This window comes from Pristiophorus japonicus, chromosome 6 (assembly GCF_044704955.1).
Source record: "Pristiophorus japonicus isolate sPriJap1 chromosome 6, sPriJap1.hap1, whole genome shotgun sequence".
Lineage (NCBI taxonomy): Eukaryota > Metazoa > Chordata > Chondrichthyes > Pristiophoridae > Pristiophorus > Pristiophorus japonicus.
Genome location: NC_091982.1, coordinates 244,591,786 through 244,617,861, shown reverse-complemented (window position 1 = coordinate 244,617,861; position 26,076 = coordinate 244,591,786). Strand labels below are relative to the sequence as shown.

Genomic DNA, 26,076 nt, shown 5'->3' with positions numbered 1-26,076 from the left:
TGGTTAGGCTGGGGTTAGATTGGTTAGGCTGGGGTTAGATTGGTTAGGCTGGGGTTAGATTGGATAGGCTGGGGTTAGATTGGATCGGCTGGGGTTAGATTGGATCGGCTGGGGTTAGATTGGATAGACTGGGGTTAGATTAGATAGGCTGGGGTTAGATTGGATAGGCTGGGGTTAGATTGGATAGGCTGGGGTTAGATTGGATAGGCTGGGGTTAGATTGGATCGGCTGGGGTTAGATTGGATCGGCTGGGGATAGATTGGATAGGCTGGGGTTAGATTAGATAGGCTGGGGTTAGATTAGTTAGGCTGGGGTTAGATTGGATAGGCTGGGGTTAGATTGGATCGGCTGGGGTTAGATTGGATCGGCTGGGGTTAGATTGGATCGGCTGGGGTTAGATTAGATAGGCTGGGGTTAGATTGGATAGGTTGGGGTTAGACTGGATCGGCTGGGGTTAGATTAGATAGGCTGGGGTTAGATTGGATGGGCTTAAGGACCCAGCACCGATCCCTGCAGCACCACACTAGTCACTCTTTGCCAACCGGAAAATAACCCATTTATTGCGACTCTCTGTTTTCTGTTAGTTAACCAATCCTCTATCCATGCTAATATATTACCGCAACCCTGTGAACTTTTATCTTGTGCAGTAACCTTTTATGTGGCACTTATCGAATTCTTTCTGGAAATCCAAATACACCACATCCACTGGTTTCCCCTTATCCATTACATCCTCAAAGAACTCCAACAAATTTGTCAAACATGATTACCCTTTCATAAAACCATGCTTACTCTGCTTGATTGAATTATGCTTTTCCAAATGTCCTGCTACTGCTTCCTTAATGATGGACTCCAGCATTTTTCCAGCAACAGATGTTAGGCTAAACGGTCTATCGTTTCCTGCCTTTTGTCTGCCTCCTTTTTTTAAATAGGGGCGTTACATTTGCGGTTTTCCAATCCGCTGGGACCTCCCCAGAATCCAGGGAATTTTGATAGATTATTACCAATGCATCCACTATCTCTGCAGCCACTTCTTTTAAGACCCTAGGATGCAAGCCATCAGGTCCAGGGGACTTGTCCGCCTTTAGTCCCATTATTTTACCGAGTACTACTTCATTAGTGATAGTGATTGTATTAAGTTGCTCCCTCCCTTTAGCCCCTTGATTATCCACTCTTGAGATGTTTTTAGTGTCTTCTACCATGAAGACCGATACAAAATATTTGTTCAAAGTCTCTGCCATTTCTCTATTCCCCATTATAATTCCCCCGTCTCATCCTCTGAAGGGACCAACATTTCCTTTAGCCACTCTTTTCCTTTAATAGGAGCAGGAGTAGGCCGGCATCACATTTCACAACACCGAACATTTATAAAGCGCTTTTAACGTCGTAAAACTTTGCAAGGCACTGCACAGGAGTGTTATACGACAAGATTTTGAAACTGAACCACATAAGGAAATATTAGGCCATATGACCAAAAACTTGGTCAAACAGGTAGGTTTTAAGGTTCATCTTAAAGGAGGAGAGAGAAGTAGAGAGGTGGAGAGGTTTAGGGAGGGAATTCTAGAGCTTAGGGCCCAGGCGGCTGAAGGCACAATCACTGATGGTGGAGCGATTATAATCAGGGATGCTCAAGAGGGCAGAATTTGAGGAGTGCAGATATCTCGGGGCGGTTGTGGGGCTGGAGGAGATTACAGAGATAGGGAGGGGCGAGGCCATGGAGGGATTGTAAACACGGATAAGAATTTGGAAATCGAGGCGTTGCTGAACCAAGAGTCAATGTAGGTCAGCGAGCACAGGGGTGATGGGTGAGTGGGACTTGGTGCAAATTAGGACACGGGCTGCCGAGTTTTGGATGACCTCAAGTTTACGTTGGGTAAAAGGTGGGAGGCCAGCCAGGAGTGCGTTGGACGAGTCAAGTTAGAGGTAACAAAGGCAGATGAGCTGAGGCAGGGCCGGAGACGGGCAATGTTACGGAGGTGGAAATAGGCGGTCTTAGTTATTTAAAAAGTACCTGGAAATGCTCTTGAAGTGCCATAAGGCTAAGGACCAAGAGCTGGAAAGTGGGATTAGGCCGGATAGCTCTTTCTCGGCTGGCACAGACACAATGGGCTGAATGGCCTCCTTCTGTGCCGCATATTTCTATGACAGGAGAGTTATCAAACAGGTAATTCTAGAGAAAAGAGCCCGAACCTGGTTAGCCTTTCACCTACGTTCTAATCAGGCTCAATGTTGGTGGTCCAGCACCGTGGCTTTTGATCCTTCACCTGGCTAGCTCACACCAAGAGGTGAAGAACCCAGCCAGCAGAGGCACCAGTAACTTTCAGCTGGTGATGAAAGGTTCCCCTGCTTCTGCTCCCCTGTGTTTTGTCTGCCTCGTGTCCCAACATTCTGTGGGGGGAGGGGGGGGGGGGGATTTTGGAAACATCTCTGCGGAGGGAAAGACCCCCACTGGCCTCGTGTACACTCTTTTACGTCCACCGGAGAGGAGAGGCAGGTTCCCTCGGTTTAATGTCTGATTCCCTAAAGCTGGCATAGAGTACTGAGCTAATACAGACCAAGAAACTCCCCAGATTCCAGCTGTGGCCTGCGCTGGGTCAGCTGTGTTCACGCGTGTCCAGATACCATGTGTGCATGCCCACGTGTGTGTGTCCACGTAGGTGTGCGCGTGTGCATGTTCGTGCCTGTGCATGTCCATGTGTGTGTGCGCGTGTGTGTCCATGCCGGTGCGTGTCCATGCGTGTGTGTTCTTGCGTGTCCATGTGGGTGTGTGTCCGCGTGTGTGTGAATTTGTGCCTGTGCGTGCCCACGCATGTGCACGTGTGTCCGTATCCATGCGTGTGTGTCCCCCCATGCGTGTGTGTGCGTGCGTTCGCGCGTGTATGTGTGCGTCAGTGCATGTGTATGCTTGTTTATGCGCGCACGAGAACAGGATTGGACTCAGTTGCAATTCCCCCCACAGTCAAACAGCCCACTGGCATGCGTCATTTTGGCTTGTACATGAAGAAGCGGCCACCAGCAACTCTACTGGTCCAGGGCTGGAGGTGAGAGTAGGTGGCTAACGGCACTTCTAATAGTGCGAAAGAGGGAGCGGGGAGGGGGGGGGGCGGCCGGGGAGGGAAATGCACAACAGGCCAGAATAGATAGAGGATCAGAGAATTCGGGTGGAAGGGCAGGGAGGGTGATTGGGAGGGCTGGAGGAGGCAAGAGAGACAGCGAGGGAGAGGCAAAGGAGGGAGTTAAACACGAGGATCAGAATAGTAAATCTCTATCAAAAGTAAAGGGTTGGCTGTGCTTTGGGGAGACGAATGTCATAAATTAAACAACGCGTCAGCATGGAATCTTTGACCCTTACATCTGTCACCCTTATGTTCTCTCCGAGGGGCGATGCCAGTTCAGTGCTAATTTGTACAGCGCAGTGTTGCGTGCGAACCGGTACATGTAATTGAACAGGTTGGTGTCACTAATTAACTTGGATAATACTGCCCTTGGAAGGCTGCTGAGGGACGATTAGCGGCTTCCATTAGCTCGGGGGAAAGAGGAAAGATTTGGAAATGAGGCAAGCTCACCGAAGAGAATTGATCCAGGCAAATTGATCACTGCGGTGGGGAATTAATAAAAATGAGTAAGGGGGGGGAAGATGGGGAAATGTTTTCACCCAAAGGGTAATGGAGTGGTGGTCACTGGCTAGCAGGGAAGGACAATAAATGAGGTCAAGCGGCAGCTGGATGTGTGTTTCTGGAGAGAGAGAGAGAGAGAGAGAGAGAGAGGGCGAGAGATACGGTGAGAAAGGGGGCAGTGTGGGTAGGGCTTTGGATTTCCGGTGTCCTGGGCCAATATTTATCCCTCAATCAACATCACTAAAACAGATCATCTGGTCATTATCACATTGCTGTTTGCGGGAGCTTGCTGTGCGCAAGTTGGCATTTCCCACATTACAACAATGACTACACTCCAAATGTACTTCATTGGCTGTAAAGCACTTTGAGCCGTCCAGTGGTCGTGAATGGCGCTATATAAATGCAAGTCTTTCCTTTTTCATCGAATAAGGGATGATCTTTTGGGTTCAGTACTGTAATGTATGCAGCTGTGAGTATGCTCATGTGACATTCTGCCTAGCCTTTGGCCCGTAGTGCTCTGGGAATGACGACACTCAGGCCCCATTTTAGACATCCCATCCTTGTTGCCATTTTGCAATGTATTTGCTTCCTGGGTTCTTTGCTTAAGAATTCATAGCAACACATTGCAATTAAGAACTAGTTGGTTTATTAACAAAGTTTAACAATCACGCTCCAAATAACGTTTCCGCTGCCCATCTTTGGTTCACATGCCAGACACGAGGCTCCCTAAACAAATGCTTTATGCGGAGCTCCTTCACGGTAAACGAGCCAAAGGTGGGCAGCGGAAACGTTACAACGACACCCTCAAAGCTTCCCTGGTAAAGTGCGACATCACCACTGACACCTGGGAGCCCCTGGCCGAAGACCGCCCTAGGTGGAGAAAGTGCATCCGGGAGGGCGCTGAGCAACTCGAGTCTCAACGCCGAGGGCGTGAAGAGGTCAAGCGTTGGCAGTGGAAGGAGCGTGTGGCAAACCAGTCCCACCCAACCCTTCCCTCAACGACTATCTGTCCCACCTGTGACAGAGTCTGTGGCTCTCGTATTGGACTGTTCAGCCACCAAAGAACTCACTGCAGGGGTGGAAGCAAGTCTTCCTCGATTCCGAGGGACTGCCTACGATGATGATGATGACATTACCAGTTCATCCTCGAAGCTCACGGGTTTGTAGAGCTGTTGCATTGTGAGTGGCTTAGCCAGTCACGTGATGTTCACAAGACTCAATAAAACCCCAGCCAGCTGGGTCTGGGTCATCCACGATGAGGTATGCAGTTGTGAGCCTCGTGGATGAACTGGTAATGTGTGGTGTGACTGTTAAATCTTTGTGAATAAACCAACTAGTTCTTAATAGCAATGTGTTGCTATGAATTCTTAAGCAAAGAACCCGTGAAGCAAATACATTACAAGTACCTGCTCCACAGGGTGTGTAATGTGATCACAGCACTGGCTTCAGCTAGTCGCACTCTTGACTATTGCGGGTTCAATTCCCACTGCAGAGTCTCGGGCACACAATCCAGGCCGACGCTCCCAGCGCAGGGAGCTCGCTGCTGCACTGTCGGAGGTGCTGTCTCGAACGTGCGCTCAAATCCTTCCAGCAGGACTTGAAGCCACGAAGCCCTGATTCCTGATTCCGCGGAGAGAGCGTGACCCACCGAGCCGTCCTGAGGTGGATCTCAGTGCGGCAGGGACTTCCTGCCAGCTCTTAGGCAGCCTCGTAGCTTCGTATTCACCAGTGGGTCGATTTATTCTTTTGACGGGGATTGGATTGGTGAAGGTGGGGGGGGGGAGGATGAAGCTTGCCTCGAGGGGCCGGGGGGGGGGGGGGGATTGGGGGGGAATGGTGGGAGAGGGGAGTACTCCTGCCCCTCATCTTAAAGAAAGAACTCTCATTTCTATATCGCCTTTCACAACCTCAAGACGCCCCAAAGCGCTTTACAGCCAATGAAGTACATTTTGGAGTGTAGTCACTTGTAGTGCAGGAAGCGCGGCACATGTGTGCACAGCAAGCTGCCACAAACGGCAACGTGATGTTGACCAGATAATCTGTTTTAGTGATGTTGACTGAAGGATAAATATTGGCGGCAGGGCCTCTCATAAGACCTCCTATTTGGCTTGGCATCCATTATTGTCACAGCTCCATGAAGCTCCCCGTACCGTGTCTTTGCTCTATTCACGGTGCAATGTCAATGCAGATGTCACCCCGCAGCCCTTTAGGCTGTTTCTGGTGGGAATGTGTATCGTTCTGTCCTCCTGTTCAAAGCCCTCCATGGCCTCGCCCGCCCCCCCCCCCCCCCCCCCCCCACCGCATCCCTCCCTCCCCCATATCTCTGTAACCTCCTCCAGTCCTACAATATGAAGTACTTTTTGAAGCACAGTCACGGTTGTGACGTAGAAAACGCGGGCGGCCAATTTGTGCACAGCAAGCTCCCACAGACAGCAATGACCAGATCATCTGCTGTCTGTGATGCTGGCTGTGGGGAGAAATATTGGCCCCAGTTAGATCGCCCCTCGGCCTTCCCTACTCAAGCGGCACTTACTTCCCACTCCTCTCCTCCATTTGAAGCGTGTAGACAGTCTCTGTGTCGGTGGTCAATACTTTGGCACTGCTGCTGTCCCCCCACTTGAGTTTCAGGCTCTGGGGGCCGGAGGCAGCACACTCCAGCCTCGGCGGAGCTGGTGGCAGGGCTTGTGTCTTGGCTTTCACCGTTTGGCTGAAGGGCCCCGCGCCGATCCCGTTCACCGCCTGGACCTTGATCCTAAAAGTGGGAAGAAGGAAATCATTTTAAAAAAAAAAGAGATGCAAAGCTCCACATCCCTTGGTTGCACACCCAACAACAAGCTGGGCCCAACGCAGCTAGGAAGCTCTGCTAAAGCATTACAGATCATTGGTTCGGCCCCAGCTGGAGTATTGCGTCCAAATCTGGGCACCACACACTTTAGGACACACGTCAAGGCCTTGGGAGAGGATGCGGAGGAGATTTACTGGAACGGTCCCAGGGATGAGGGAACTTCAGTTACTTTGAGAGACGGGAGAAGCCGAGATTGTTCTCCTTAGAGCAGAGAAGGTTAAAGGGGAGATTTAATAGAGGTCTTCCAAATTATGAGGGTTTTGATAGAGTAAATAAGGGGAAACTGTTTCCAGGGGCAGGAGGGTCGGTAACCAGAGGATACAGGTATTTGGCAAAAGAACCAGAGGGAGAGATGAGGAGATTTTTTTTACGCAACGAGTTGTGATCGGGAAAGCGCTGCCTGAAAGGGCGGTGGGAGCAGATTCAATGACGACTTATATTCATGCAGCGCCCGTAACGTGGTAAAATGTCCCAAGGTGCTTCACAGGAGGGTTATCAAAAAAAATACCAACATTTGACACTCCTGTGAAGTACTAGAAGAAGAAACATTTGCGGGGCTACGGGGAAAGAGCAGTGGGGGGGTGGGGGAGTGGGATAAATTGGATCGCTCTTTCAAAGAGCCGGCACAGATACGATGGGCCGAATGGCCGCCTTGTGTGCTGTACGATTCTATGATAATGTCTTCCTCTGGAGGTGTGTGGCTCTGAGCTCACCGTTTGTAAACACGAGAGATTACTAGTGCTTTATTTGCAATGTTTATTAATCCTTTAACTTCTTCACCTTGAGGTGGCAGATGGTATAGTTTATTGGGAGCCATGACCCACAACAGGCACACAATCGCGGCTCGCTGACTGCGATGGTTTATTAAGCCACACACATTTTATAGACCGAACGATGCCCTTGATATAGCGATGATCAGTAAACTCGCTCTGTCTGCCCTCCCTTAACCTGTCCTCTTCGCTCCCTGCCCCACCCGCTCTCCCCTCCCCACCCCTCCCTCTCCTCCCCACCCCTCCCCTGCTCTCTCCTCCCCACCCCTCCCCCGCTCTCTCCTCCCCACCCCTCCCCCGCTCTCTCCTCCCCACCCCTCCCCCGCTCTCTTCTCCCCACCCCTCCCCTGCTCTCTCCTCCCCACCCCTCCCCCGCTCTCTCCTCCCCACCCCTCCCCCGCTCTCTCCTCCCCACCCCTCCCCCGCTCTCTTCTCCCCACCCCTCCCCTGCTCTCTCCTCCCCACCCCTCCCCCGCTCTCTCCTCCCCACCCCTCCCCCGCTCTCTTCTCCCCACCCCTCCCCTGCTCTCTCCTCCCCACCCCTCCCCCGCTCTCTCCTCCCCACCCCTCCCCCGCTCTCTCCTGCCCACCCCTCCCCCGCTCTCTCCTCCCCACCCCTCCCCACCCCTCCCCCGCTCTCTCCTCCCCACCCCTCCTCGCCATTGCGATTGCTACCCTGACTTTACGCAACTTCTCCTTTCATGTCGATGGCCCAGAGGGAGCGGTGGGCTCGAGCTGTCCAACAGTGAAGGAGACTCTTGCGTTCCTGGCTCGATGTTTTGTTAATCTTGCAGCGGGTCGTTTGTATAGGTGGGTTGCGCATTATCCCATCTCCACCTGCTGTGACAGTAGTCACGAGTTGCAACAGTGGCCGATATCCACCCGACACCCGTCCCCCTGCCCCCACTTCCCATCTTCTCTCAGCATAGCTCAGTATACCACGTGATGCCATTAAAAAAACGATCATCTGGTCACTTATCTAATTGCTGTTTGTGGAATGTTGACCTTTACCTCGAGCGGGCTGGAATAAAAAGGACTGAAGTTATATAAACTCTGGTCAGACCCCATCTGGAGTAACTGTGTTCAGTGCTAAGGGAGGAGGAAAGAACGGAGGCAAGAAGGAAGAGGGAAAGAGAGGGAAGACAGAAGGAAAGAAGAAAGGGAAGAAAGAAGGGAAAGAAAGACGTGCATTTTTATAGCGCCTTTCACGACCACTGGATGTTAGGGAGAGAGTTCCAGGATTCCATGAAGTGTAGTCACTGTTGTAATGAGGGAAGGATATATTGGCCTTGGAGGGGTGCAGTGCAGATTTGTCAGCATGATACTGGAGCTAAAAGGGTTAAATTATGGGGGCAGATTGCACAGACTAGGCTTGTATTCCCTTGTATATAGAAAATGAAGAGGTGATCTAATGGAGGTGTTTAAGATGATTAAAGAAATTCTTGGGGTGGATAATGAGAAACCAGTTCCTCTGGTGGGGAACCAGAACAAGGGGGCGTAACCTTAAAACCAGAGCCAGGCCATTCGGGGGTGATGTCAGGAAACACGTTTTCACACAGAGGGCAGTGGGAATCTGGAACTCTCTCCCTCTAAATAGCTGTTGAGGCCAGGGGTCAATTGAAAATGTCAAAACAGAGATGGTCTCCAGTGCATGAGTGGCTCATAGTGCTGGGTTCCTGCTAATGCTCCATCTCTGCTGGAACTAAACCTGCTTCAGTTACGATAATTTTTGCTATGAGGAAAGATTGGATAGGCTGAGGGGAGAACATAAGAGCATAAGAAATAGGAGTCCAGGAGAAGGCCATTTGGCTCCTCGAGCCTGCTCCGCCATTCAACAAGATCAAGGCTGAGCTGATCTTAGCCTCAATTCCACTTCCCTGCCCGCTCCCCATAACCCTTGACTCCCTTATCAAGACTTAATTGCGGTGTATAAAATTATGAGGGGCCTAGATAGAGTGGATAGGATGGACCTATTTCCCTCAGCTGAGGGGGTCAATATACAGGGGCCATAGATTTAAAGTAATTGGTAGAAGAATTAGAGGGGAGTTGAGGAGAACTTTTTTCACCCAAAGGGTGGTGGGGGGGTCTGGAACTCACTGCCTGAAAGGCTGGTAGAGGCGAAACCCTCATTGTATTTAAAAAGTGCATGGATACGCACTTGAATTGCCGTAACCTACAAGGCTATGGACCCTGGAGGGTGGGATTAGGCTGGATAGCTCTTTTTTGGCCGACAGACGCAGTGGTCCAAATGACTTCCTTCTGTGCTGTAAATGTCTATGATTCTATGAAGAACAAACACAAGAGCACAGCCCTGCAAAGTAGAATCTGGATTACCACCTTCCAGCGATTTTGAAACAAATCAAACGGGAGATTTCAACCGTGGCTCAGTGGGCAGCACTCTCGTCTCCGAGCCAGAAGGTCGTGGGTTCAAATCGCGTTCCAGAGGATTGAGCCCATAATCAAGGCCAACACTCCCAGTGCAGTACTGAAGAGGTGCCGTCTTTCAGATGAGACATTAAACATGGCCCCGTCTGCTATCTCATCAGGTGGATGTAAAAGATCCCATGGCCACTATTTCAAAGAAGAGCAGGGGGAGTTCTCCCCAATCTCCCGGGGGAAAAGATTTATTCCTCAACCAACATCAGATGATCTGGTCACGCATCACGTTGCTGTTTGTGAGTGCTTGCCGTGCACAAATTGGCCGCAGCGTTTCCCCACATTGCAACAGTGACTGGGCATCAGAAGTGCTTCATTGGCTGTAAAGCTCTTTGGAATGCCCTGAGGTTGTGAACGGCGCTATATAAATGCAAGTTCATTCTTTCTTTCATACAGGAAGTGAGGTTACCGTTGGCAGTAGAGGTGAGTCACTTTTCTCAGGTCGCGGATCACGCAGACAGGCAGAATCACAAAGGGCCGCACTGATCCTGATAGTCCGACTGCCAACTACATCCGTCTCCTTTCAGAGCCTGCCCCCACAAATCTATATTTAAGATGTGGAATCAGAAGAGGCCTCACAGGTCATGATCTGAAATACTAAAGAACACGCTGTCGAGCGCACGCCGACAGGAACTGCAGCTCTGCAGCCTCTCGCTGACTCACAGAAGCAGAGCTCGATTTCCCGTCCATTGATTTGGCGTGGGTAGAAAATCATTCGTCTTTAAGGGCTCGGTGTGTGTCTTCTGTCAGGTGACTGACTATTGACGCTGTGCTCCACCAACTTTGGCCTCCTGCGCATCCCCAACTTCCTTCGCCCCGCCATTGGAGGCCGTGCCTTCGGCCACCGAGCCCCATAAACTCTGGAATCCCCTCCCTAAACCTCTCTGCCTCTCCACCCCACTCTCTGGTGAGAATGTGGAACTTGTTGCCACGTGGAGTCGCTCATAGAAATTTACAGCGTGGAAGGAGGCCATTTCGGCCCATGGTGTCCGTGCCGGCCGACCAAGAGCTATCCAGCCTAATCCCACTTTCCAGCTCTTGGTCCGTAGCCCTGTGGGTTACGGCACTTTAAGTGCACATCCAAGTATATTTTTTTTTATGTGGTGAGGGTTTCTGCCTCGACCACCCTGTTCAGACAGTGAGTCCCAGACCCCCACCCCCCTCTGGGTGAAAGAATTTCCCCCTCATATCTCCTCTATACCTCCCCCCAATTACTTAAAAAAAAAGGCGAATAGCGTGGATGCATTTAAAGGGAAGCGAGATAAACACATGAGGGAGAAAAGAACAGAAGGAGATGCTGATGGGGTGAAATTGTAATGCATGCACCTGTGAGTATGGTTGTAGAGCTGTTGCATTGTGAGTGGCTTAGCCAGTCACTTGATGTTCACAAGACGCAATAAAACCCCAGTCAGTTGGGTTCGGGCGATCCGCGATGAGGTATGCAGTTGTGAGCCTAGTGGATGAACTGGTAATGTGTAGTGTGATTGTTAAATCATAGTTAATAAATCACCTGGTTCTTAATAGCAATGTATTGCTATGAATTCTCAAGCAAAGAGCCTGTGAAGCAAATACATTACAGAGATGCAAAATGGTGGGAGGACATAAACACGTGGACAAGATGGGCCGAATGGACTGTTTCTGTGCTGTACGTTCTATGCAAAGTCATTTCTTAAAACCTATCTCTTTGACTGAGCTTTTGGTCACCTATCCGAATATCTCCTTATATTAAAAAAAGCTTTTCATTTATATAGAACTTTTGACAACCACCTGGACATCTCAAAGCACTTTACAGTCAATGAAGTACTTATTTGAAATGTAGTCATTGTTTAATGTAGGAAACGCGGCCGCCAATTTGCGCACAGCAAGCTCCCACACACAGTAATGTGATAATGACCAGATGATCTGTTTTAGTGATGTTGGTTGAGCGATAAATATTGGCCGTAGGACACTGGGGACCATAGCTTCACACGAGTTCCTCTCCACTGGCAGTGCATGGATTAAAGAGACAGACTTACAAAGTGTGGAAAAATCTGCAGAATCTTAGCGAAAGCAACTGACGTTCCATTGTAGTGAATTTAAATGTGGATTGTAACACATCCATTACGTCCACCTGTTGCAAGTACCGATACAGGAACAATTATAGGGATAAATCGCTGCAGCAGAAATCTCTGACAGTTTATCTCATGACTTGTTTACTCTCGTCAGGATGAAGGATGTCGGACTCGGGGGTAATCACAACCTTGCTTTCCTTTCAAGGACTCAGCGTCAAGCACTCTGGGGGCCAGTCACCCGGCCCAGCTTTAGGTGCAACACCGCAACAGGCCACTCGGCCCATCCGGCCTCTACCCTCCACGCGAGCAAGTAGTCCCAATCACCTTTACCCACCCTCTCCCCCATATCCCTTTTCCTTCATCCCCACCCCTCCGCCCACCACCCGCCCCTATCCAATCGCATCTTGAACGTTGCCAGTGTTTCTGTCACTGCCACTAACCCTGGCAGTGAATCCCCCAGCCTCACAATTCTCTCCCTGTGAAGAAGTTTCTCCTGCCTCAAAAATGGCGGGACCCAATTTAACCCCCGAAGGCGCTAGTATCGCCTGGGCGCTCAATTTAATGGTGGAAGATTTTTTGCGTCGGGCCCAGAAAAATTCAGTTTCAGTGCCCTGAGAGTGGAGCGGAGCGCTAAAGGGAAGCGTTCGACACGTCTCTCAAGGGCGCTCGGCCGGGTGAGCAACGGAAGATCCCGAGCTCGAGAATCGGCCTCGGAGCGACGAAAGAGAGGCCTCCCTGCAGCAAAAAAATCATCAGACCAAAAATTCACAAAAAAACATTTCCTGTACATTACTCACGCCAAATAAAGGTAAAGCGTAACAAAAATAATTCCCCAAATCACTCAGACTTACCTGACACAGTCATTCCTTCCCATAGCGCTCCCGGGACAGCTCTGCAGGCCAGGCGTTCTCCGGCGAGGTCACCGCGGGGCGCTACGGGTGGCGAGCAAACCAAAGTCTGTTTGCGAGTCGCTACCGGGACCGTTGCACACCGGCGCGATATTCGCGGGCGATGCCCCTCGGCGCCGCCGGGACCGCCGCACTGAAGTTGCCGAGCGGCGCTAATGTCGAGGCTCGCTGCGCTAACCATTCAGCGCCCCTCACGGCAGGCACTATCCAAACGAATTTTTCACACTTAATCTTTTATCTATGGTCCCTGATTCTAGACCCCTCAACCACAGGACCCTAACCCTAACCCTAAATACACAGATGAGTTTTACACAGCTGGTTACAGAATTACTCAATAGCACCTCCCAAACCCACAATCTCTACCACCTCGAAGGAGAAGGACAGCAGGGGCATGGGGACACCTCCAGCTGCAAGTTCCCCTGCAAGTAACGGCGATATATATCCTGACTTGGATATATATCGCCGTTCCTTCATCATCGCTGGGTCAAAATCCTGGAACTCCATCCCCAGCAGTGAGATGAACTTGGGTGCCAGTGACCATAATTCAGTCCGATGTAAGGTAGTTATGGATAAGGACAAGGATAGACCAGGAATAAAAGTCCCAAATTAGGGAAAAACTAACTTTGCTAAGTTGAGGAGTGATTTGGCCACAGTGGACTGGAAATCGCTATTGAAGGTAAATCAATGTCGGCACAGGGGGAGGCCAAGGAGGCGATCCAGAGGGCTCAGGCCAAACATGTGCCCTTAAAGAATAAAAGGTGGGAATAATAATTCTAGAGCCTCCTGGATGTCCAGTGACTTACAGGGGTGCATAAAGAAAAAAACGGAAGCGTATGTCATATACCGACGGCTAAATACTGATGAATCTCTGGAGGAATATAGAAGATTTCAGAGGTAAAATTAAAAAGGATATTAGGAATGCTAAAAGAGAGCATGAAAAATTCTTGGCAAGTAAAATTAAGGAAAACCGAAAGATGTTCTATAAATATATTAAAAGTAAGAGGATAACTAAAGAAAGGGTAGGGCCGATTAGGAACAATGAGGATAATCTGTGTATGGTTCTTAATGAATACATTCCGTCTGTTTTCACAAAGGAAAGGGGCAATGCAGATACTGCTATCAAGGAGGAGTGTGATATTCTGGATGAAATTAATATAGTGAGAGAGGAGATATTAAGGGGTTTAGCAGCTTTGAAAGTGAATAAGTCCCAGGCCCAGAGGAAATGCATCCCAGGCTGTTGAGCGAAGCAAAACAGGAAATAGCAGAGGCCTTGACCATCATTTTTCGGCCCTCTTTGGATTTAGGCATGGTACCGGAGGACTGCTAATGTGGTACCCCTATTTAAGAAGGGAGAAAGGGATAGGCCGAGTAATTACAGGCCTGTAAGCCTAACCTCAGTGGTGGGAAAATTATTGGAAAAAAATCTTGAAAGACAGGATAAATCTACATTTAGAAAGGCAAGGATTAATCAGGGACAGTCAGCATGGATTTCTTAAGGGAAGATCATGTTTGACTAACCTGATTGGATTTTTCGAGGAGGTAATCAAGAGGGTCGATGAGGGTAGTGCGTATAATGTAGTATATATGGACTTCAGCAAAGCTTTTGATAAGATCCCACATGGCAGACTGGTCATGAAGTTTAAAGCCCATGGGATCCAGGACAAAGTGGCAAGTTAGATCCAAAATTGGCTTAGAGGTAGGAAGCAAAGGGTAATGGGTTGATGCATATTTTTGTGACTAGAAGGATGTTTCTAGTGGGGTTCTGCAGGGCTCAGTACTGCGTCCCTTGCTTTTTGTGGTATATATCAATGATCTAGATTTGAATAAAGGGAGTATGATTAAGAAGTTTGTAAAAGACACTAAAATTGGCTGTGTGGTTGATAATGAAGAGGAAAGTCATGAACTGCAGGAGGATATCAATCTACTGGTCAGGTGGGCAGAACAGTGGTAAATGGAATTTAATTCGGAGAAGTGTGAGGTAGTGCACTTGGGGAGGGCAAATAAGGAAAAGATATACACATTAAACGGTAGGGAACTTAGAAGTGTAGAAGAACAAAGGGACCTTGGAATGCTTGTCCACAGATCCCTGAAAGTAGTAGGCCAGGTGGATAAGATGGTTAAGAAGGCATACGGAATGCTTGCCTTTATTGGCCAAGGCATAGAATGCAAGAGCAGGGAGGTTATGCTTAAATTGTATAATACTCTGGTTAGTCCACAGCTGGAGTACTGCGTGCAGTTCTGGTCGCCGTATTATAGGAAGGACATGATTGCACTAGAGAGGGTGCAGAGGAGATTTACTAGGATGCTGCCTGGAATGGAGAATCTTAGTTATGAGGACAGATTGGATAGGCTGTATTTGTTCTCATTGGAACAAAGGAGGTTGAGAGGAGACCTCATTGATGTGTATAAAATGTTGAGGGGCCTGGATATAGTGGATGAAAGGGCCTATTTCCCTTGGTGGAGGGGTCAATTAATGGGGGCACAGTTTAAGATGGTTGGTCGAAGGTTCAGAGGGGATTTGAGGGGTTTGCTTCTTCACGCAGAGGGTTGTGGGGGTCTGGAACTCACTGCGTGGAAGGGTGGTGGATGCAGAAACCCTCACCACATTTAGAAGATGCAGGTTACGGACCTAGAGCTGGTAAGTGAGATTTGACTGGCGCAGATACGATAGTAAGTACTTCAGGGAATCGAATACGGCCAGGAGGATCTCCTGGACTAGTTTCGATCGCCTGGATGGGTCGGAGAGGAATTTTCCCAAATTTATTTCCCCAATTGGCATGGGTTTTTATCTGTTTTTTTTGCCTCTCCCAGGAGATCGCATGGCTTCGGTTGGGGTGGAGTGTAGAATGTTGCGATGCATGGGGTGTCGCAGTTGTGTGAGGCGGACTGGTTGGGCCGGATTCTCTTTACCTTTCCGCCATTGTTCACTGTTCATAGGTTTATATGTAACCTTCAGGGGCTGCTGACCAAGGGCCGTGTGGCTCTTTGTCGGCCGGCGCGGACACGATGGGTCGAAATGGCCTCCTTCTGTGCTGTAAATTTCTATGTTTCTATGTAATAGCACCGTTGGAGCTCTTTTACATATTTACTTAGAATTGCATTGAATTCACAGCATAGAAAGTGGCCATTCGTTTCAACCAGTCCATGCCGGTGCTTATGCTCCACTCGAGCCTGCTCCCATACTTCCTCATCTAGCTCCAGCTAACCTTCACCACACGGACTGCAGCGATTCAAGGCGGCGGCTCACCACCACCTTCTCAGGGGCAACTGGGGATGGGCAATAAATGCCGGCCTTGCCAGCGACGCCCACATCACAAGAATTAATTTTAAAATAAAAGTTTTTTGCTGGTATTTACAGCTTGTACCTGGAGTCCCTAGATAGTGATTGTTGGCAGACTATTCGACCACTGAAGCCATCACAGCTGAGCTTGTTCCCTTTCCCCCCCCCCCCCCCAACTCCTAAAGTGCTATTTCCAAGGATTTGTTCTCACTTCCTCGCTCAGGGCGTTTGTTTTTATTCATTCTATGGATTATGGGCGTCGTTGGCAAGGCCGGCATTTATTGCCCCTCCCTAACTGCCCTCGAGAAGGTGGTGGTGAGCCATCCTCTTGAACCGCTGATGCAACTGAGTGGCTTGCGAGGTTATTTTCAGAGGGCAGTTAAGAGTCAACCACATTGCTGTGGATCTGGAGTCACATATCGCCCAAACCAGGTAAGGGCAGCAGATTTCCTTCCCTAAAGAACATTCGTGAGCCAGATGTGTTTTTACAATCTGGTAATTTACAGCAGGGAAGGAGGCCATTTCGGCCCATTGTGTCCCCACCGGCCGACCAAGAGCTATCCAGCCTAATCCCACTTACCAGCTCTCGGTCCGTAGCCCTGTAGGTTACGGCACTTCAAGTACTTTTTAAATGTGGTGAGGGTTTGTGCCTCCACCACCCTTTCAGGCAGTAAGTTCCAGACCCCCAACACCCTCTGGGTGAAAACATTTCCCCTCAAATCCCCTCTAAACCTCCGACCAATTACTTTAAATCTATGGCCCCTGGTTGTTGACCTCTTTGTTAAGATCCTTTCTATCCACTAGACCACTCATAATTTTATACACCTCACTAAGGTCTCCCCTCAGACTCCTCTGTTCCAAAGAAAACAAACCCAGCCTATCCAATCTTTTCTCATGTCTAAAATTCTCCAGTCCAGGCAACATCCTCGCAAAGCACCTCTGTGCATATCCAAGTATTTTTTAAATGTGCTGAGGATTTCACCCTTTCAGACACCCCCACCACCCTCTGAAGAAATCTCCCCTCAAATCCTTCTACCCGTAAATAGTTTCATGGTTACCATTACTGACGTTAGCTTTTTATTCCAGATTTATTTAATTAACTTAAATCTAAATCCCCCAGCCGCCGTGGTGGGCTTTGAACTCTTGTCTCCGGATAATTAGTCCGGGCCTCTGGATCACTGGGCCAGTAACAGAACAACAGTGCTACCGTGCCCCGTTGTTGAGGGCGACTGTCGTGACCCTGCCCGCCCTCCCCCTAAACGTCTGCCCCGACAGGAGACCCCTAGTTCGGTGTCCAGACACCCTCGGGGCGACTGGCCGCTTCACGGGGGTGGCTGCGGGCACAAGGAGAATTACCTGTAGGAGGTGTCCGGCAGGAGGTCCCGTATGACGTAGGCCGTGACATTGTCGATGGTCAGCTGGCTCTCCCCGAGGTCCAGGCGGTACGAGAGGATCTCGGACCCGTTGCCGCAGGGCTCCGCCCACTTGACCGAGAGGCACGCGGAGGTCGTGGTCAGGCTGGGGTCCGGGTGTTGGTCGTCCAGGACGCAGAGGGTGGACACAGCAGCCGGGACCGAGGCGGGCGTCGAGTGGGTGGCCAGGCTGCTGTAGGGTCCCGAGCCCGCCTGGTTGGTGGCCTGAGCACAAAGGCAAAGAGAACAAAAACTGTCAAGAGATAGAATCACAGAATCGTACAGCACAGAGGGAGGCCATTCGTGCCTGTGCCGGCTCTTTGAAAGAGCAGTCATGCTCAGTCCCACATCCACGTTTTTTGTCTGTAACCTTGTAAGTTCTTCATCCCCCAGCATCTGGCCAACTCCCTTTTAGAATTATTGATGGAATCGGCCTCCACCACTTTTTCACACAGAGCATTCCAAATCCCGACAACTCTAAGTGAAAGAAATTCTCCCTGTCTCCCCTCCAGGTCTTTTTCCAATTCACGACTGAGATTAATGCAGTCGTGTGTGTCACTGCTGACATGCCTCCCACGTTCTACCCTCTATAAGCTTGAGGTGACCCAAAACTCGGCTGCCCCATGTCCTAATTCGTACCAAGTCCCGTTCACCCATCACCCCCTGTGCTCGCTGACACACACTTACTCCCAGTCCAACAACGGCTCGATTTCAAAATTCTTATCCTCGTTTTCAAATCCCTCCATGGCTCTCGCCCCTCCCTATCTCTGTAATCTCCTCCAGCACCACAATCCCCTGAGATATTTGCGCTCCTCTAATTCCGTCCTCTTGAGCATCTCTGATTAAAATCGCTCAACCAGTGGTGTCCGTGCCTTCAGCTGCCTGGGCCCTAGGCTCTGGAATTCCCTCCCTAAACCTCTCCGCCTCTCTCCCTCTCTTTCCTCCTTTAAGACCCTCCTTAAAACCTACCTCTTTGACCAAGCTTTTGGCCATCTGTCCTAATATCTCAAGTGTCTTGGTGTCAAATGTTCTTTTGACACTCCTGTGAAACACCTCAGGGCGTTTTACTACGTTAAAGGTGCTATATAAATGCAAGTTGTTGTTTAACTACTACAATTCACTACTGAGACTAAAACCACTACAATTACACAATTACATTTGTAAAGTTATAGAACTGACAGCTGTGGCTCAGTGGGTAGCACACTTGCCTCTGAATCAGAAAGTTGTGGGTTCAAGACCCAATCCAGAGATTTGAGCACAAAAATCCAGGCTGACATTCCAGTGCAGTGCTGAGGGAGTGCTGCACTGTCGGAGGTGCTGGAGATGTAAAAAGAGGTGCCGTCTGCTCTCTCTGGGGGGGGGGGGGCGTAAAAGATCCCATGGCCACTATTTTGAAAAAATAGCAGGGGAGTTTTCCCTGGTGTCAATGTTTATCCCTCAATCAACATCACAAACAGATTATCTGGTCGTTATCACATTGCTGTATGTGGGCACTTGCTGTGTGAAAATGAGCTGTCATGTTTCCTACACTACAACAGTAACTACATTTCAAAAAGTGCCTCATTGGCTGTGAGGCACTTTGGTACGTTCCGAGGTTGTGAAAGGTGCTATATAAATGCAAGTCCTCCCTTTTTTTCTTTAACTGGTGGACAATCAATAACAACAATTCAAATTGCCGCAAACTGACCGAAACCAGCTGTTTTTGGCATTAGTGACAGACCCTTGCAAAGAAAAGCACAAAGATCCCATGGATTCCGAAAAGCAGCAATGCACAGAGCTGCTGACATCGTCGGAGGGGCAAACCGCAAATTACATCAACGGAGGGGCAGGCCCGCAAATGACATCATCGGAGGAGCAGGCTCGCAAATGACATCATCGGAGGGGCAGGCTCGCAAATGACATCATCGGAGGAGCAGGCTCGCAAATGACATCATCAGAGAGGCAGGCCCGCAAATGACATAATCGAAGGGGCAGGCTTGGAAATGACATCATGAGACCACCCCCCCCCCCCACCCACCCAATCACCACCAAAAATGACATCAACAGAGATGCTAACCCGGAAGTGCTAACCATCAGAGCCCATCCTAAAAAGGAAGTGACACGTATTCGAGGCCCCCTGCCCAGAACCAGAAGTGACGTCATCAGATTCCCCAAAACTGAAAGATCGCTGAAAGTCAGCCGTATGTCAAGAAGGAATCTTAGGCTCAAAAGCCTCAACTCGTCACGAAGGGCTTGTCCCCTCCCCAACTCACCGGAGCCCAGGAAAGAGTGGGGAATATACACTGAGTGTGTCCACCTGCTTGTCTGTTGCTAGGTGACAACCCCATCATTCAATGCAAAGCCAAAAGCTCGGTGATAGAATCATAGAATGGTACAGCACAGGAGGCCATTCCGCCCATTGTGCCCGTGCCTTCTGTTGCCTGGGCCCTAAGCTCTGGAACTCCCTGCCTAAACCTCCCCGCCTCGCTACCTCTCTTTCCTTCTTCAAGACGCTCCTTAAAACCTACCTCTTTGACCCAGCTTTTGGTCACCTGCCCTAATTTCTCCTGCGGCTCGGTGTCAATTAAAAAAAAAATCTCATAATACTCCTGTGAAGCGCCTTGGGATGTTTCACTGCGTTAGAGGCGCTATATAACTACAAGTTGTTGTTGTTGTGCTGGCTCTTTGAAAGAGCTATACAATTAGTCCCACTCCTCCTGCCCATTCCCCATAGCCCTACAAATGTTTCCCCTTTCAAGTAATTACCCCATTCTCTTTTGAAAGTTACTAATGAATCTGCTTCCTCCGACCTTTCATTCCAGATCACAATTAACTCGCTGTGTAAAAAAAACATCTCCTCACCTGTCTTCTTTTGCCAATTATCTTGAAAATTAATTCGGTTCAAGTCCGCCAACCAAGGGAATTAAGGGATATGGGGATCGGGCGGGAAAGTGGAGTTAGGAAAGTGAGGTAGAAGATCAGCCAGGATCTCATTGAATGGCGGAGCAGGCTCGAGGGGCCAAGTGGCCTACTCCTGCTCCTATTTCTTATGTTCTTATGAACCATCTTTTGAGTTACTAGGGGGGTCAGTGAGGCCAACTCTCAGTTTGAGGTTGTGAACCTTCTCTTTTTGGTGAGCGACCTCAGCCGAGGTTATCGCGATCACAAAGCGCAAGAGGATGATGTAAATACAATTAGCAGCGAGCTGGTGATATCTAGTCTGTGTTTGAAAAGCCTGTAGATTGTAGGAAGAAAGGTCTTATTCATATAGCGCCTACACCATCTCTGGGTGTCCCAAAGCGCTTTTCAGCCAATGAAGTGCTTTTGAAGTGTAGTCGCTGTTGTAATGCAGGGAAGGCAGCAGCCAAATTGTCCCACAAACAGCAATGTGATAATGACCAGATAATCTGTTTTCCTTCGTGACGTTCATTGAGGGATAAATATTGGCTGGGACACCAGGGAGAACTCCCCCTGCTCTTCTTCCAATAGTATCCAATAGTGGTATCATTTACATCCACCTGAGAGCAGACAGGACCTCGGTTTAACACCTCATCCCAAAGACGGCACCTCCAACAGTGTGGCCCACCCTCAGTACTGCCCCTCCGACAGTGCAGCGCTCCCTCAGTATTACCCCTCCGACAGTGCAGCTCTCCCTCAGCGCTGCCCCTCCGACTGCCCCTCCGACAGTGCAGCACTCCCTCAGTACTGCCCCTCCGACAGTGCAGCTCTCCCTCAGCACTGCCCCTCCGACAGTGTGGCGCTCCCTCAGCACTGCATGGGAGTGTCAGCCTGGATTATTGGCTCAAGTTTCTGGAGTTTTGACCAGGGGAGGTGAGGAAGGTGCGTTCTGAGGTACTGGCCGATGAATGCATTAGGGCAGGAGGCAGTGCAAAGAGTCGTTTGATTTCAATGCCGAAGGAAGGAGAAATTTAAGAGGAAGAGAAGAATGTTTGGAAAAGCAAAGATAAAATAGGAGCATCAAGAAAGAAAATCTGCCTTTCTTGCTGGCCATTTGCCAGGAGTACCAGGCTCATTGAGTTTAGAAGAATGAGAGGTGATCTCATTGAAACAGACAAAATTCTTACAGGGCTTGACAGGGTAGATACAGGGAGGATGTTTCCCCTGGCTGGTGAGTCTAGAACCAGGGGTCACAGTCTCAGAATAATGGATCAGCCATTTAGGACTGAGATGAGGAGGAATTTCTTCACTCGGAGGATGGTGAATCTTTGGAATTCCCTACCCCAGAGGGCTGTGGAGGCTTAGTCGATGAGTATATTCAAGACAGAGAGCGATAGATTTCTGGATATTAAGGGAATCAAGAGATATGGGGATAGTGCAGGAAAGTGGAGTTGAGGGTGAAGATCAACCGTGATTTTATTGAATGGCGGAGCAGGCTCGAGGGGCCAAATGGCCTACTCCTGCTTCTAATTCTTATGTTCTTACTGAGTAGCGAGCTCTGAAACACGAAGGGGTGCAAAATGATTTCTCGGTAAAATAATTAGTTCCACTATGCAACAACAGAGAGGCTCGGGGGTGTATGTACACAAATCTTTGAAGGTGGTAGGACACGTTGAGAAGGCTGTTAAAAAAGCAAAAAGGGTCCTTGGCTTTATAAACAGAGACATAGAGTAAATTCCTCCTACCTTCAGAAGGAAGTTATGCTAAACCTTCTATAAAACACTGGTTAGGCCCCAGCTGGAGTATTGTGTCCAATTCTTTAGGAAGGATGTCAAGGCCTTGGAGAAGGTACAGAGGAGATTGACCAGAATGGTACCAGGGATGAGGGGCTTTAGTTATGTGGAGATACTGGAGAAGCTGGGGTTGTTCTCCTTAGAGCAGAGAAGGTTAAAGGGAGATTTAATTGCGGTGTTCAAAATCATGAAGGGTTCTGATAGATTAAATAGGATTAAACTGTGTGTAGTGGTGGGAGGATCAGTAACCAGAGGACACAGATTTAAGATAATTGGCAAAAGAACTGGGAGGGTGGGGGGGGGGGGAAAAGATGAGGAGACATTTTTTTCACGCAGCGAGTTGTTGTGATCTGCAATGCGCTGCCTGAAAGGGCGGTGGGAGCAGATTCAACAGTAACTTTCAAAAGGGAATTGGATAAATACTTGAAAAGTAGAAATTTACAGGGGAAAGAGCAGGGGGTGTGGGACTAATTGGATAGCGTTTTCAAAGAGCCACACAGGCATGATGGGCCAAATGGCATCTTCCTGTTGACATCATTCTGTGATTCTATCTTCAGGTGAGAATGATTGAAGCAGTCTGCATATTATTATTGAGAGAAAGGGAAGCAAATTGGGTCAATACCTTGGGACGGTCACTTTAATTATACTGCACCTAATTTGGCAAATGATCCATACAATTAGATTCTGTACATGACACATATATACTGCATGGCACCGAGGGTAACATACTTTAGTTATTCCTTTCAGGATTCTCTGCAGCGATGCCCAGACTTATAATCCAGTGAAAACCTGTCGTGCGATTAACGCTAATGATGTTCCTCCTGTGCGCAGACTGCAAGATCTCGCCCTGCACCTGGAGAGGTGTCATGCGATTGGACTGGAGACCCGTGATGTAAGCAGGGGGCCAGGACCGAGAGCAGAGCACCGATGGTGATCAGCAGTGCCAGGTGTGGAGCAGAAGGTGCGAGAGTCACTGTGGGAACTGCTCCAACCTGCTGCTCTCAATCACTGCTCAACCAAAAAACACGTGTGCCCTTCAGCTCATCGGTTGCGAGAAAGGACCAAACAGGCAGGGGAGCTTTTTGGTACTTTAGACAGAGAGAACTTGCATTTAAGAACATAAGAAATAAGAGCAGGAGGAGGCCATACGGCCCCTCGAGCCTGCTCTGCCATTCAATAAGATTATGGTTGATCCGATCATGGACTCAGGTCCACTTCCCTGCCCGCTCCCCATAACCCCTTATTCCCTTATCGGTTAAGAAACTGTCTATCTCTGTTTTAAATTTATTCAATGTCCCAGCTTCCACAGCTCTATGAGGCAGCGAATTCCACGGATTTACAACCCTCTGAGAGAAGGAAATCCTCCTCATCTCAGTTTTAAATGGGCGGTCCCTTATTCGAAGATTATGCCCCCTAGTTCTAATCTCCCCCATCAGTGGAAACATCCTCTCTGCATCCACCCCGTCAAGCCCCCTCATAACCTTATATGTTTCGATAAGATCACCTCTCATTCTTCTGAATTCCAATGAGTAGAGGCCCAACCTACTCAACCTTTCCTCATAAGTCAACCCCTCATCCCTGGAATCAACCTAGTGAACCTTCTCTGAACTGCCTCCAAAGCAAGTATATCCTTTCGTAAATATGGAAACCAAAACTGCACGCAGTATTCCAGGTGTGGCCTCACCAATACCCTGTATAACTGTAGCAAGACGTCCCTGCTTTTATATTCCATCCCCTTTGCAATAAAGGCCAAGATTCCATTGGCCTTCCTGATCACTTGCTGTACCTGCATACTAATCTTTTGTGTTTCATGCACAAGTACCCCCCAGGTCCCACTGTACTGCAGCACTTTGCAATCTTTCTCCATTTAAATAATAACTATAATGCCTTTCAGGATATCACAAAGCATTTTACAGCCAATGAAGCACTTTTTTGAAGTGTAGTCACTGTTGTAATGTAGGAAACGTAGCAACCAATTTTAAGCACAGCAAGCTCCCATAAACAGCAATGTGATAATGACAAGATCATCTGATTTTTAACGATGTTGATTGAGGGATAAATCATCATCATCGTCATAGGTAGTCCCTTGGAAGGGAGGAAGACTTGCTTCCACTCTTAACATGAGTTCTTAGGTGGCTGTACAGTCCGATACAAGAACCACAGACTCTGTCACAGGTGGGACAGATAGTCATTGAGGGAAGGGGTGGGTGGGACTGGTTTGCCGCATGCTCTTTCCGTTGCCCGTGCTTGATTTCTGCATGCTCTCAGCGACGAGACTCGAGGTGCTCAGTGCCCTCCTGGATGCACTTCCTCCACTTAGGGCGGCCTTTGGCCAGGGACTCCCAGGTGTCAGTGGGGATATTGCATTTTATCAGGGTCTACAGGGCTGTAGTAATATCTACCCTCCTGCATGGCTCAGAAACACGAACCATGTACAGTGGACACCTCAAGTTGCTGGAGAAATACCACCAACGATGTCTCCGCAAGATCCGACAAATCCCCTGGGAGGACAGACGCACCAACGTTAGCGTCCTCGACCCGACCAACATTCCCATCATTGAAGCACTGACCACACTCGATCAGCTCCGTTGGGCAGACCACATTGTCCACATGCCAGACAAGAGACTCCGAAAGCAAGCGCTCTACTCGGAACTCCTTCATGGCAAACGAGCCAAAGGTGGGCAGCGGAAACGTTACAAGGACACCCTCAAAGCCTCCCTGATAAAGAGGGATAAATATTGGCCCCAGGACATCGGGGATAACTCCCCTTCTCTTTTGCGAAATAGTGCCATGAGTGATACTTGTATCATCAGTTCACAAATAAACTAAAGTTAAAGGAGGAGGTGTCAACGGGACAGAGTACCTGCAGCAAACACTTGCCATTGGTAAACATTTACTGAATCCTTTCTGCATTCATAGTTTTACTTCTCTGCGCCAACAACTTGAAATGATATAGTGCATTTAACGTAGTAAACCGTCTCAAGGGGCTTCGCAGGAGCAATTTAAAACAAAAAAAATGGCACCGAACCGCATAAGAAATTATGCCAGATGGTCAAAGAGGTAGGTTTAAAGAGTGTCTTAAAGGAGGAAAGAGAGGTAGAGAGGAGGAGAGGTTTAGGGAGGGAGTTTCAGAGCTTGGGGTCCAGGCAACAAGGCATGGACACCAATGGTTGAGCGATTATAATCAGGGATGCTCAAGAGGGCAGAATTGGAGGAGCGCAAATATCTTGGGAGGTTGTGGGGCTGGAGGAGAATACAGAGATAGGGAGGGGCGAGGCTTTGGAGGGATTTGTAAATAAGGATGAGAATTTTGAAATCGACGTGTTGTTTAACCGGAAGCCAATGTAGGTCAGCGGGCACAGGGGTGATGGGTGAGCGGGACTTGGTGCGAGTTAGAACATGGACAGCCGGATTTTGGATCACCTCTAGTTTACGTAGGGTGGAATATGGGAGGCCAGCCAGGAGTGCATTGGCATAGTCAAGTCTAGAGGCAACAAAGACATGGAGGAGGGAGTAGCGAGAATAGTCCCAGCATCTCAAGTCTCTCCTCATAACCATCACTTTGCATCCCTGGGATTATCCTGGTGAATCTACACTGTCCACGGCCTGTGGGTTTAATGTCCTTGCTGTAACGGGACTCCCAAAACTGCACACAGTGCTTGAACTGAGGCTGAACCTGTGCTTCTTGTACAGACGCATCATCACCTCTTCACTCTTGTGCTTTATGCTGAGGGCTGCCAATCCTCCAGGATCACCCCGGGGCCTCCAGGAGTTGAAGATTAATCTCCTGGACAATGCTGCGAGCAAAATGTCGGGAGAAAAATGCTCGGGGCATTCAAAATAATTGTGCATACTTACGATTTCTTTGCGCACTTTTAGTTTTATTCGTTCTAAAAATATTGGGGAAATTGGGGAATAGGAAGGCTGTTTGGCCGGGCGGGGCAGCTAGAGACAGGAGGTGATGAATACGTCTAACCAGAGTTGGAGAACCTTGCTGCCCCTTGCACTGTACACCGTCCCTTCATTCACGGCCCACCCAGTAACGACAGAGGATAGATACACTCTAAATCGGCCTCAAAAAGACGACTAG

At 49.1% G+C, this 26,076-nt stretch overlaps 1 protein-coding gene across 3 annotated transcripts in view; it reads right to left on the bottom strand.

The window, feature by feature from the left end:
• fndc3ba (fibronectin type III domain containing 3Ba) overlaps positions 1 to 26,076 on the bottom strand; it is a 411,236-nt gene that overhangs the window by 75,260 nt on the left and 309,900 nt on the right. For all 3 annotated transcript variants that reach the window (XM_070882439.1, XM_070882441.1, XM_070882440.1), the window contains exons 22-23: positions 17,261 to 17,541; positions 6,148 to 6,366 (exon numbers count right to left, since the gene is read on the bottom strand). In XM_070882439.1, the coding sequence (XP_070738540.1) occupies positions 6,148 to 6,366; positions 17,261 to 17,541 (500 nt within the window). The remainder of the gene's footprint in view (positions 1 to 6,147; positions 6,367 to 17,260; positions 17,542 to 26,076) is intronic.